General features: G+C 33.9%; 1 protein-coding gene across 2 annotated transcripts in view; it reads left to right on the top strand.

Annotated features, from left to right (window-relative positions):
- Positions 1-12989, top strand: part of LOC145260384 (uncharacterized) — a 62696-nt gene that overhangs the window by 24754 nt on the left and 24953 nt on the right. For both annotated transcript variants that reach the window (XM_080118337.1, XM_080118336.1), the window contains exons 5-7: positions 2839-3028; positions 5977-6496; positions 9499-9657. In XM_080118337.1, coding sequence (XP_079974463.1) covers positions 2839-3028; positions 5977-6496; positions 9499-9657 — 869 coding nt within the window. The remainder of the gene's footprint in view (positions 1-2838; positions 3029-5976; positions 6497-9498; positions 9658-12989) is intronic.

Below are 12989 nucleotides of genomic sequence, written 5' to 3'. Positions count from 1 at the left end.
TAGTTTGCTGCACCTTATCACAGGCAGATAGGCTCAATAGTTTCCAAGAAAAAGTGGAACAGACAGACTAAAAAATATAAATATTTCCTTGAAACTCTCTTCTCCAGAGGAAGTCAGCTCAACCTGCCCTTGGGTGAATGGTACACTTGGCAGTTAGTCAATCCGTGCTTATTTTTTTGATCAATAAAAACTTTAATATTTTAAAAACTGCAGAACAAGCATGAAAATTGGTATGAATATTTGCCTAATATTTGGGTTTGGATGACTTGGAATTTTTTAAGTGATTTAAAGAGTGCAATTTTTGTTGTTCAAGAAAATGTTAACTGGTTAAAAAGAGGACAGTTTTTATTCTTTTTTTTTTGTTTGTTTTTTTATCATCTCGAGGTTTATATATTTATTCCCAAGGTAACAAAATTTCTGAAAAAAAAACATTGTACTCTTTTCCAAATATATTTTCTCCACATCTCACTTCTCGTCTGTCTGCATTATCTCACACTTCAAACTGCTTATTATGATTAGTATGTAAGTAATCACCATGTGTGAACCACCATATTGCTATCTTTTTGATGACTGGTTACTACAAGTGCCGCAGAATATTTAAATTATTAATTTATTAACGATTGCTTGCATCACTAATTCCTAGAATCTTTATCATTTCCAACAGTGATCCACATGATCAATCATGTTTCCAGCTGTTTTAATTTAACTATTTGAAAAAAAAAAACCCTCACTCTAACTACAAAAATTGATCAATAAGTTTTGAGGTATCAGTTATGAGCTTAAACTACATTCATAATGAACTCTCCATTTAGAAGCTTTGGAGCACCATCTTTTAATTGTAAGTACCAGTGCTACCTGGTATTCACCACAGGGCAAAATTTCTATCCCTCTTTCTTTCCACCTTCCCCCTATTCACCCCTTCCTTTACTCAGTTCATTCCTCTCTCTAGACACACACACACACACACACACACACACACAAACTCAAATGGACACCAAGGAAATAACTCTGGAAGAAAAAAATAGAATTACTTCGCGCTATGTGATAACATTAAAAGATGTGTGTACATGTTGATAACATTCATTTATATAAATATCCATTTCATTCCCCCCTCCCTCCCCCCTGCCAATAATGAATCTATTTAAAAAATTTATTTTCTAATTTTAAATATCATATATCCCATATATACACCAATTTAAAAAAAAAAAAATAACTTTGTGGGTATTTGTTATATATTTTTCTAGTTTTAACATAACATACAGAGAGTTGCTCTTTATATAATAAATTACTTTTAAATCCACTCTGACCCTGGGTGATAGTACTTGTTCTGATTGCATCTATAAATTTAAATAAAATGTGTTCTGGATATGACAAAATTTGCAACTTAAGTGAGTGTGGAAACATCTCATAGTTACTCTCAGGTCCACTCTCAGCCAGAGTGGTAGTACTTACCAGGATCGTATCCAAAGGTTAAATAGTTTATCATTCTCAGACTATTTATTCATAAAATATTTGCCTACAAAACAAATTAATTCACAAACCATTAAAATAAAAGCTCAGATTCGCATCGAGGGCAGATTCTTTGAGAATTGTTTTTATTTTGTTCATTTTGTTTGTTTTTTGGGGGTTTTTTTTGGTTTTTGTTTTTTTGTTTTTTGGGTTTTTTTTTTAAGATTATGATGAATTTTTTGGAGTTAAAATCAATTTAGTAATAGTAGTAATATGTGTGTAGTAATAGAGGGAAAACACATTTTAACAGCTTTTGCATCGTGAGTGATAGAAAAATATGATCATCAAGTATGTCACCGTCTTGTAAATCCATCGGTTATACTAACAAGTTTACCCGTTTAAAAGGTGTTTTTCTTCAGATTGTATGCATAATACTAACTAGATTTTAACTCTATGTTCATGTCGTAATTTTTTAAAAATTTATTTTCATCACAAATACACAATGTTTTTTATTGGAATCTCGAATTTGTGCTTTTACCACCATTAATATGCAAACACATTCTATAATGACTTAATAAGAATTAATGTGCTGCAAAATCTCAAAACTTACCAACTTTTAACTTAACTATTTTAAAACTGCTCTCTCTCGCTCGCTCTCTCTCTCTTGCTCGCTCTCTCTCTCTGTAACATCAAATGATCTTATAGCTCTCCTTCTCCCTCTCTATCTACCATAAGATTTTTTTTTAACTCTTAACCCTTTATGACCTGGTTAAACTAATTCATTCAGTCATAAATAAATGAATATAACGGCATAAATAAAGTGGGAATTGATTCAAACATGCCTTGTACATATTAGTTCAGTATATGTGCAGATGCCAAATACCTCAAGATTACAACTGTTCATTGTTTGCATTCAGTATGACTCCATCTGTCTCAGGGAGTGGAAGATTTCGTTTGTTGTCATAAACACACTTGTTTTCAAGTACTATGGATAATAATCAAAGTTTATGAAATGCAAAAATTCTCAGTGGTTGTTTGACTATTGAACTTCATAATGAAAGATTGTCATAGTGAAAAAGTCTTAAAATCATAGTATCATTGCCGTTTAAATTGGCTTAAATTAACAATAAATATTTTTGAATTATCTGCATCATAATTAAGGTCACAAAGGCTTTCTTATGTGGCTGTTTAGAATCAGTTTTCCTAAACTTAGACACGATTCACCAGCATTATCTTTCTATTATTTCATCTAAATACTGACCACACTCAACATTGCTGGAATGTTTCAACATGATTTATTATACATATAAACTAATTCATTAGTTGGTCCAGTTCTCCAAATCCAATCGAGTGTCATTTAATCAAACCTCATTTCTTTTCTACATCCAGGTGTTCTTCACGGTTCTCGACTAATGTCCCAGTTATTACAGAACACGTCGAATCCTACAGAATCCGTGCCCTTGTCAAACCCTGGCACGAATATTGTACCTCTTCTTCATTTACATACAACACTGGATTTTCAAGGAGTCAAATTCTGTCGGGATGCAAACAATTTTCTCCTGTCTCCTGTTGCAAAAAGGTCAGTCTGAAAACGTTATCCGTTTTGCTAGGCTGGAAGAATTTTATATATCTATAAGAACTACATAGGGTACATAGTTAAAGCAGAATAAATTGATTCGAACTATTAAAATAATTTCCAAAATATCCAGTGTAGCAGCAAGTCCTGGGAACATCAACCTGAAAGAACAGCTGGAAATGACTTATATACAATATATTATGACCATGTAATCCTTACAGCTACTTACCTTGAAAATGCTGGAATAAGTCAGGGAGAGTGGCAACCTTGAAGTGAGTGTACCTAATGATGGAGGTTTGAACAGAGCTGAAAGAGAGAAACCGACCAAATATCAAGGTATCATGTATGATATGAAAAGAAACTGGAATCTAAGAGAGATATCAATCATACCAGTTATTATAGGTGCTACAGGGCTTATGAAGAACCTGAAGTCCTACCTAACTAATATACCTAGTGAACCAAGTGCAAGAGAGATCCAGACAATTGCACTTAAGATAGCAATGAGGATACTAAAAAGAGCCCTTGGTTGGTTTCAATAAAAACCAGGGCAATGTTGGTAGCTGGTTTGGCTGCCCCATACCCAGCGTTACAAGCTTTAAAGAAAGAAAATAAATTAATAATATTTACCCATTCATTTATTTTTTTTATTATCGCTTGTGTTTGAATTTAAAACAAGACGTAAATCAAGTCTATGACATCATGCCAAAGCTATAATTATTTTGTTACAGTAATGGTTTAAGCGTTATTTATAAGTTCAAATAGGTCAGTTGGTAGAACCCGTTTTAATTTCTGATCATGTGTTTTGTCTCATTTTGTTTTTTTGTTGGGAGTTATGTACTATTGATGCAATATTGTAATTGTAGAGCCATGAGACAAATGTTAGGGATCATTTGGAAAGATCATATTTCTAACGACTAGATTCGGATGCACTGAAGGATTGCTGATGGAAACTATCATGAAAAGACAAATGACTTTCTTAGGACATATTTAGCATTTAAAAGACATATCTAATATTGACTGGTAGAATGCGAGGATCGAAAAAGCAAGGTCGACCAAGACTCGCTTAGATAGACAACTTGATCGATTAGTAAAAAATTGAGCTGTTTCACTTTATGGAGAACTGTGGTTGCCGACGCTGTTAAACAGCAGGTCTGCTGATGATAATAAATGTAATATGTTCCATCACTAAAAATAGTTAAGAAATTTGATATTCTGAAATGTGACAAATTCTGCATTCATTTAAAGAAATTGTGACTAACTGATAGACAGACGAACAAATTCTCTATTTATAAAAGATGCCAATTGAAATGATATTCCACTGCACAGGCTTTTCATGGTGCGCGTCAGAGTCGATGGATTCCAAATGATTCTCATTCAACTGGTACTAACACATTTTAATTTGTATTTGCATTTGTGTCTGTTTATCATGATCATATGTGCTATTTAATAACTACTCAAAAATGATCAAAGGACAAAATATAACCTTTTAAAACATTTATTTAACTAACTTACAGATTAAGTGGTAATGTAGAAGACGGATGTGTAACAATAAAAGTCTGTGATGCAGGACTCATGTTTAGCGCTTAAACTGTCATGGCGGACTCACTTCTCAAGGGCGATAATTCTACATTCTTTGGCCTAAGAGAAATAATTCTTTTTCTTTTCTTTTTTTTTTTCTTTTTTACGTGAAGGTCACCACTTATCAGGGCCCGGAAGCCACTCGGGGATAAGATTGTACTTAATAGTTTCAAAATGTTTTGCTTCTTCATAATAGTACTTACCATCAATTCTTTGTTATCCGATCTATTTCAGACTCTTGCTTTAAAGCTCCTCATCCATGTTTCCTTGATCTTTTGGTTAGGAGCAAAGCGTAATATCTGTTCTAATTTTTGTCCCAATTCAGAATGCCTCTTTTTGTTTGGTGAACTGAATTCTTTCCATATTAAAAACTGATCTTGTGTATAACTTTACTCTCGTGGGGAAGCCAAGTAAATACGGAATGCTATTCTCTCCATAAGAAGGCCATAATTAAAGAAAAGAAAACAATTTTTTTTTTAAATCAGTAAAGAGCAGATGAAGTCATTGTTCTTTAGCGTTTGCAGGCAATAATCATCTAGAGATAGTGTGGCAATAAAAGCACTTGTTCCCATCACTTCACTGGGTTGACATCAGAAAGGGCATCCAACCTATAAAAATTTTTGTCTCAGTTAAGGAAATGACTTTCAAAGAAACCTGACCAAAGATAAGTTTGGAAGTTAATTTTTAAAAGTCATCCAACACCCGTCGTCATCATCATCATCAGTAGTGTCATTTTTACAACGTTTCGGTTGATGTAACCTCCGGCCTTTTTCAGATGTATCTCATCGAACTCGAGAATTTGAACGGAATGTCGAACAAAAACCTTTATTCACTTCACGAAGATAGCATGTTCTCGTTCCATCAGCCATGACTGGATAGAGGTCCTAAGTAATTCACAATTGTATTTTTCAGTCACCCACACTGAGAATTGAACCTTCAGAAGTCACTTTTACAATTGATTTTTGCACTCTAACCTCATATAACTATGACCTCGCTGCACTATGAATCCTTGCAAACAGTTCTAATACAAATTTTGAGAGTCTTAAACCTATTTTATTATGAATTGTAAATATCACTATTTATTACTAATTATTATTACTATATATGTGTGTGTACATATTATTGTTATTGTTTACTTATTACTGTTTATATTATCTATTATTTATAGTTAATGGTTGCCATATCAGTAGTCGTATGAATCCAAATAATACGAATGACAAATCCCTATCTCAAAAATTCAGAAACATTTTTATTATTATTTTATTATCATCATCATCATCATTATTATTATTATGTAGTAGTGGTAGTAGTGAAGAACATCCATTTGTTATAAGTTTATTTTTATGTCTGCACTTTTTTTTTCTCTTTTCCAGTGGAGCTGATATCCAAAGAATAGTTGACACATCCAATAAAAAGAAGCCTTTTGTGTCCAATGTGAACCTCAATTTGGCCATGTACGGAATATCCAAATTACTGACCATGGAAGGTTTACTAAACGGACGTCAATTGATTAACACCAGTGCAGAATCAGCTAGCCAACACCCATGTCCAAGTCTGCTATTATTACCCCTGCTAGGGGAATACTTCACCCAATATGCTGAACAACTTAGTACTCAATTGTTAACTTCCCAATCCCTTCCATCTGATGGTAACACATCAGCCTCATTATCCTCAGCTGGGAGTTCATGGAGAACAGGCTCAGCTGAGAGCTCCCTTGAATCTCTGGGTAGTTCTTTGAACCTGTTACAGCAAGTAAGATCAGATATGGCTAATAATTTAGAACAGCTCACCCTGCTGGCACTCCGGGTAATTTTCAGTTTGGCTTCATTTTCTCCAGGACTTAGATGGACTATTCTCACTCTGGACAGTTCATCGGACACAGAAAAGCTTGTTGTAAGTTCAGCATTCCCTTTCAGTAATTAAATATTATCATCTTTTGACTTAAATACTCTTAATAAACAGACATATATATATATATATATATATATAAGATGGCAACGTAAATAAATATGCAATGTGAATTCTTCTATATGCTTTATTTTCAACATTACGTGGTCATATTTCTTTTTTTCTAAGAAAAATTTCTGTGTGTTTGTGTGTGTGTGTGTGTGGTTTTTTTTTTTTTTCAAGCTGAGTTTATGTAAGAAAAAATTCAATATTAATATATTAATTGTTCTATGTAAACAAAATGGGTCTGTAAAATGTACCAAAGTTTTGATATGATGGTTGTATGTTGAAAGAACTGATTGTTAAGATTAATAAAACAGTGAATGAATAACAATTTCATTATATATATTAAAAGGTTTGACTGGTGTCCCGGTAATCTACATTTAAAATTTCAAGTGTTTAGACCCAAAATTGGCAGAGGAGTTTGGTAGGGTCTGCAAAGGTCAATTCTTTCAACTTTGACCTCTTGACTGCCAAAATTTCGCCCAAAAACTGATTAAAAAGCTTGCTACATGTCTGAATACCCTTTATGTAAAATTTCAAATGTTTAGATCCAAAATTGCCAGAATTGTTTGCTACAGACTGCAAAGCTCAAAAATCTTTGGAATTTTGACTCCTTGGCAACCAAATTTTCAATCAAAAACCGATTAAAAAGCTTGCTGTATGTCTGAATGCACTCTATGTAAATTTCAAATGTTTAGACCAAAAATTAGCTGAGTAATTTGGTAGAGATCGCAGAGATCAATTTTTTTAAAACTTTGACCCAAATTTTGATCCATTAACATTTATTGTTTTGGGCTCAAATCAAATTAAAAAGTTTGGTCCATGGTCAAGTAACCTACATCTAAAATTTCAAGTGTTTAGCCTAAAATTGACAGAGGAGTTTGGTAGAGTTTTCAGTGGTCAAATCGTTGAACTTTGACAGGCAAAATTCTGTTCGAAAACTGATTAAAAAGATTTTCCCAAATCTCAATACCCCTAATGCCAAATCTCGAGTCTGTAGACTGAAAATTGACAGAGTAGTTTGGTAAGGAAATGTACACACACACACAATTTGACTTTTATAGACTGAAAAGAGAGAAAGAGATGATATCCATTTTATTAATCGACAATCTCATCATCAGCATAATAAAGTTGATATAATCTCTGAAACAATCGTACACAAATTTAAATTGCTATTGCTTGAATCCTTGGGACATATATAAAATAAATGATCATGCACTAATTTTGTTTACCTCGTATTTACTCTATTATAGCTCTTGAAGATCTAACTTCTCTTCTATTGAACTTGTTATACAGGGTGACCAAAAAAAAAAAGAAACTAAATGGAGGCCATCTACAACATATGCTGTAGAACGGAGAAAAAAAGGCCAAAGACCCTAGTGTTTTGAGGTGATGTTTGGAATATAATAAACTAGTTATGACCAAAGTTTCATTTAATTTGGACTAAACACAAAGAAACGGGGCCTAATTAGAGTTGGGCCCGTTTTTGGGGGGGTCACCCTGAATATATGCAATATTTTGAATGAATGGTCGCAATTCCTATGCTTTCCCAACCAATCAGTTAGCTGAGTATTTACCTATCCATTGGGTTCTCTTGATCTAGCTTGATCATTCTCTCTCTCTCTCTCTCTCTCTCTCTCTCTCTCTCTCTCTCTCATATATATATATTACAGAAGATCAGAACAACATATACTTGTGTGGGTTGATGGGTTTTAGGTAACATTAATTCTCTCCAGAGAACTAACTATCTGGGCTGAGGGAACTGTCATGCTGATGAAAATTGGAGGACTTTTAATGAGAAGCGAATAAGCATTTTACATAAAAAACTTATAAAACTTAAAATCAAAACTATTAGGAGTAGTACAATAGTAAAATTAATAGAAGCAACAGTATAGCTGCATTATAAACAGACAGATACCAAATATCCATTAGTAATAGATGTACAATAGTATAATTACTAGAAATAATAGCATAGTTTTAGCTTTGCACAGATAGATAATAAATTTCCGTTAGTAATATTTACAAAAATCTGTCTGTTTTTTGGTATTTTTTATGCATTTCAGATTTTTATTTTTTATTTTATTTATTTATTTTTATTTTTTTTGTTATTCTCCAGATGATTATGGTTAAAGTTATTTATCTCCTTCCTATAGTGGGAAGATGTGACACAAGGTCAGGAAAGTTAGATTTGAGAAACCAGCATCCTAGAGGAAGAGCATTCTGGCCTGTTAAAAATGCCTAAGTAGCCCCATTGGCATTCCCCGGTAGAGGCATATTAGGTGATTAGCAATAAAATAACCCCTTCTGAAAAAGGTGAGAAGGCAATGCCGGGGAAGGTAAACCACATAGGACTGCACAAGACTATGCCACAGCCAACAACAAACGAGCTGGCTCAATAATAGCCAAGAATCTGGTGGCTTTGGGATCAAGAAAATACTTGTAAAACAGGCAAAGGGGTGCAACATTTGGTTAATAGGACGCAGGTTGACCTATTCGGTTGGTGACTCTTTTTGGACTCTAAGAGTGACAGACTAGTAGCAGATGTACCAGTCCAAATGTGGTAACAATACTCCATGCATGGGCGAATGATGACCCTGTAGAGATACAGGATACTCTCAGCTGTAAGTAACATGATAGAGACAGCCCACCTTCTTTGTAGCAGCTTGCAAGTTTTTCTTCTCGCTCTCCCTTATGATCTTTGCATTTGTTCATTCAAATTTGCTTCTCTCAACATAGCCAAACAACATAGCCAATTGGTCATCAGTTCATCAAGCTTTGATATATTCAACTTCATAAACAGGGAATCTGATCATTGCTCTGTCATTATTTTGAAGACAAGCAAGTGCAAAATGGGTAGAAGCCGAGCATTCAGCAGCAAATACCAAACATAGTTAACTTAGAAATTTATTTTTGTTTCTGATGATTTCTATATTTCTTTCTTTCAGTGTTCCCTGATTTGCACCTTAACAATGACGACGCCAGACAAGAAGAATGCAAATCCCAGCAACGCTGGATCTTCCTTTAGTGACTGTATTTCTCAATTGAATATCGAACGATTGGAACTTTTAAATAAATTTTTTAAATTAGCCAATCCACTTCCAGAGGTGAGCGTCATTTTATCTGCTGTGATTATAACCTTCCTCATATTTGATTGCCAATGTTAAGGGGGGGAAAAACATCTTTTAATGTTTTGGGCATATATGGCACACTTATATTGACAGACAGGGTTCACAAAGACTTGAAAAGTCCTTGAATTTTTACTTTTTGAAATCCTTGAAAATATGGAACATGTCTTGAAAAGGCTTTGAAAATTGTATTCTTTATGTCCAGTAAAAAATTTTGTCGAAATATTAAAAATAAAATTGAAATAAATACTATTAAATTATTTTTTTAGTATTAATAAAAATGCCGTTAAAATATATTTTAAATATTGAAAATAAAATCGAAATAGTGTTCTGAAATAGTAAAAGTAGTATTGTATGATACAAGAGTTATGTCCCTGTTTTAGGGGGGAATCAAATCTCCCTCTATTTTTGCTTTCATTTATAATTTAATTTGGGGGAGGGGGGCATAAGAGGGGAGGAGTAGTGCGGCCATATACACCCACCCATCCACCTTAAGAAAATTTTTGTGCAGTCCAGACTCTCTAATGGCAACCTGAACTTTTCAAATTTCTGTGGATTGTAAAAAAAACTCAAATTTTGTTTTGAAAAATTGAATTTTGTCTGGAGAACGCTTTGTAAAAGTTTGAAAAGTCCTTAAAAATGGACATTGATAATCTGTACAAACTCTAACACACCTGTTTCCACCAAAGTTAAGCATTGTTGAGCCCGATTATGGGTGGCCATTTGGGAAAATCATGATATGTGTTCTCTGCTTATCTCAGCGTTGTTTCCAGTCATCTTAAACTTCTTTCCACTGGAATGAAGCAGTGACAAGTAAAGAGATGAGTATTTAGGGATTGCGCAACTCGTAATCCAGCGTGTATCATCTATCATCCTCCAGGATGATCAGATGGTCCAAGTCGTTCCGACAGGTGAACATCCATCTTTTGGTCACTTTTATTCTGTTCTTCTGAAATATTGGTCCATTAGTTTTTCACAAAAATTTAGCAAGATGTGATCAGAAAACTGATAAAGATGTTTTTTGATTTGTCCACCAAGAGGCAAATTGTCCCTAAATGGTCCCTAGTTACTTGCTTCCCCCACAAGTTGAAAGTTAGAGACAAGGTTGGTTTCTAATGTGAAAAAAATCCAGCTCCTCAAAAAGGGCAGTCTGAATTAAAATAAAAATTTCTTTAGTCTACAGAGTGAAACAATAAAATTGTCGCCCTAGAAAAGACAACATGATTTTAATTCCATTTCATGAAAATCGGTTTTCTTTTTTTATTGCAAACCATCTACTGGTTGGCCAGTTGTGTACAAATCCCAAGAGCGATAGGAGCTTTCTATCATGTCTGAAAGTGATACAATGTTTAACGAGCGAGATCAGAGATGCTCCACTGTACAACTAATGCTCTCTACTGATAATTATGACAACAGGACCATTACCAGCACCCTCAAAATGCATCGCTGGATTGCCACAAATAACGAACATGCCCAGGGTGATGAAAACAAAGTTTCCAGCCACATTTTTGGTGTGGTTTCAAGTGAGGGCCACATCAGCCACCTCACATCTTCAAAATTGGCTTTAAAGTCAACACCAAAGTGTACCTGAATGTGCTGAAGTGTTTGATGCAGTCAGGTGGTCACTGGCAGACCATAAGTGTGGTAGCAGGAGTCTGCGCCGGCCCACAAGTCCAAAGAGATCCAGGCTTGGTTTCAGAAGAAGTGCAATAACTTTGTACCCTTCTTTCACTGCCCCCCCTCCTCCCCCGACCTTATTCTGCTGAACTACTACTACTATTTGGTCATATGTCGAAAACATCACCAACATGACCTCCCACAGCATTAAAGCCAGCCTGATCGCCGCCATCCACCAAGTATTTGCCAAGCCTCCGCCAGTCCTTGTGGAAAAGGCATGCTCTCAGTTCCAGGGCTGTATTAAGGCAGTGATTGAGGCTGAAGGTGGCTACATTGAATAGATGTCAGCTCTACTGCATAATCAAGTTACCTAAATTGATTTTTTTCAATAAAAGTTTTAAAATAAAGCTGTAGTGTTGTTTTCTTTAGGACAGCACTTTTATCGTTCCACTCTGTGGAAGGACTTGTCTTTCACCGACTGAAGACAGAAAAGATGATGTGTACTTTCAGGACAGAGTGTGAGGGCTAACTGATATAAATAAATTGTTGGTCGAACGATGAAGAATATTATGATGAATAGGACAAACAAAACTTGATTACTTATGCGGACAATTTATGACAAAGTGTTTTTTTTCTTTTGACATGAGACTTGAAGATGATCCTGTAATCTGCAAGAAAGCAGTCCCATGATAATGTTTTCTACAAACGAGAACTTGGAAAATAACTTTGATTATGAAAATTCCATATGAAGATAAAATAATTATTTTATGATGAATTCAACTTGTCACATGTTCATGGAGGAAAAAAAAATTTTAAGCTAATAAAAACTGGTTTATTTTATTCAATTTGTTAGTACTATCAAACGAACAAAATTTGAAAACCAAAATATTGGATTTCAAGTAAAACAAATAGTACCTACATAATCGTCATGATGCAAATAGTAACATATCCAAAAATTACAGAAAACGATAATGAAGAAAATAATTATAAATGAAAAACAGTTTTTGATAAAGTTTAGATGGCAAATAAAATTTATCCAACATTTTGAATTACGTTTGTCACTTGATATAAACAACAGAACATAATTATCTCCCCTGTCAACTTATCTATTTTTTTCTAGTAAGTGAAATCTTTTTTCATTAATATTTATTTTTCTACATTATCGTTTGTTGTAATTTTTGGATATGTTACTATTTGCGACATGACAATTACATAGGTATCATTTGTTTTAGTTGAAATTCAGTATTTCAATTCATTCGTTTAATATAGAAGCACCAATTGGTTTTTACAGAAGATCTTTATACTAACATTTGCCAAATGCAATTTTAAACATAAAGTAAAACTATATACAATGGAATTTTTGTGCATAAAAGATTCACACAATAAACAAATTCTTTGGTCCCCCGATTTATCGGAGAGGGAACTATATTTTCAGTGGCATCCGTTAGTCCGGACGATTGCCAGATAACTGTCCGTTAGTTTTTCCTGAAATTTTGCCACAAATTGTATTTCATTAAATATAGATGTGCACAGTAAAAAATTATTTTTTGCAAAAATTCCTGTTGCGTCCCTAGGGGCTCAAAAGAGGTCAAAAATGGCCAAAAATGACATGTTTTGCCTCATAACTTTTGATCCATCCATTAGATCTTTTTGAAACTTGGCCAAAATGTGGAGCCCATTGTTCTTAATATAAA

The sequence above is a fragment of the Euprymna scolopes genome, chromosome 36, assembly GCF_053919585.1.
Source record: "Euprymna scolopes isolate OS-2025 chromosome 36, ASM5391958v1, whole genome shotgun sequence".
NCBI classification, from domain to species: domain Eukaryota; kingdom Metazoa; phylum Mollusca; class Cephalopoda; order Sepiida; family Sepiolidae; genus Euprymna; species Euprymna scolopes.
The sequence above is the reverse complement of the archived record's forward strand: the minus strand, read 5'-3'. Positions and strand labels throughout refer to the sequence as shown.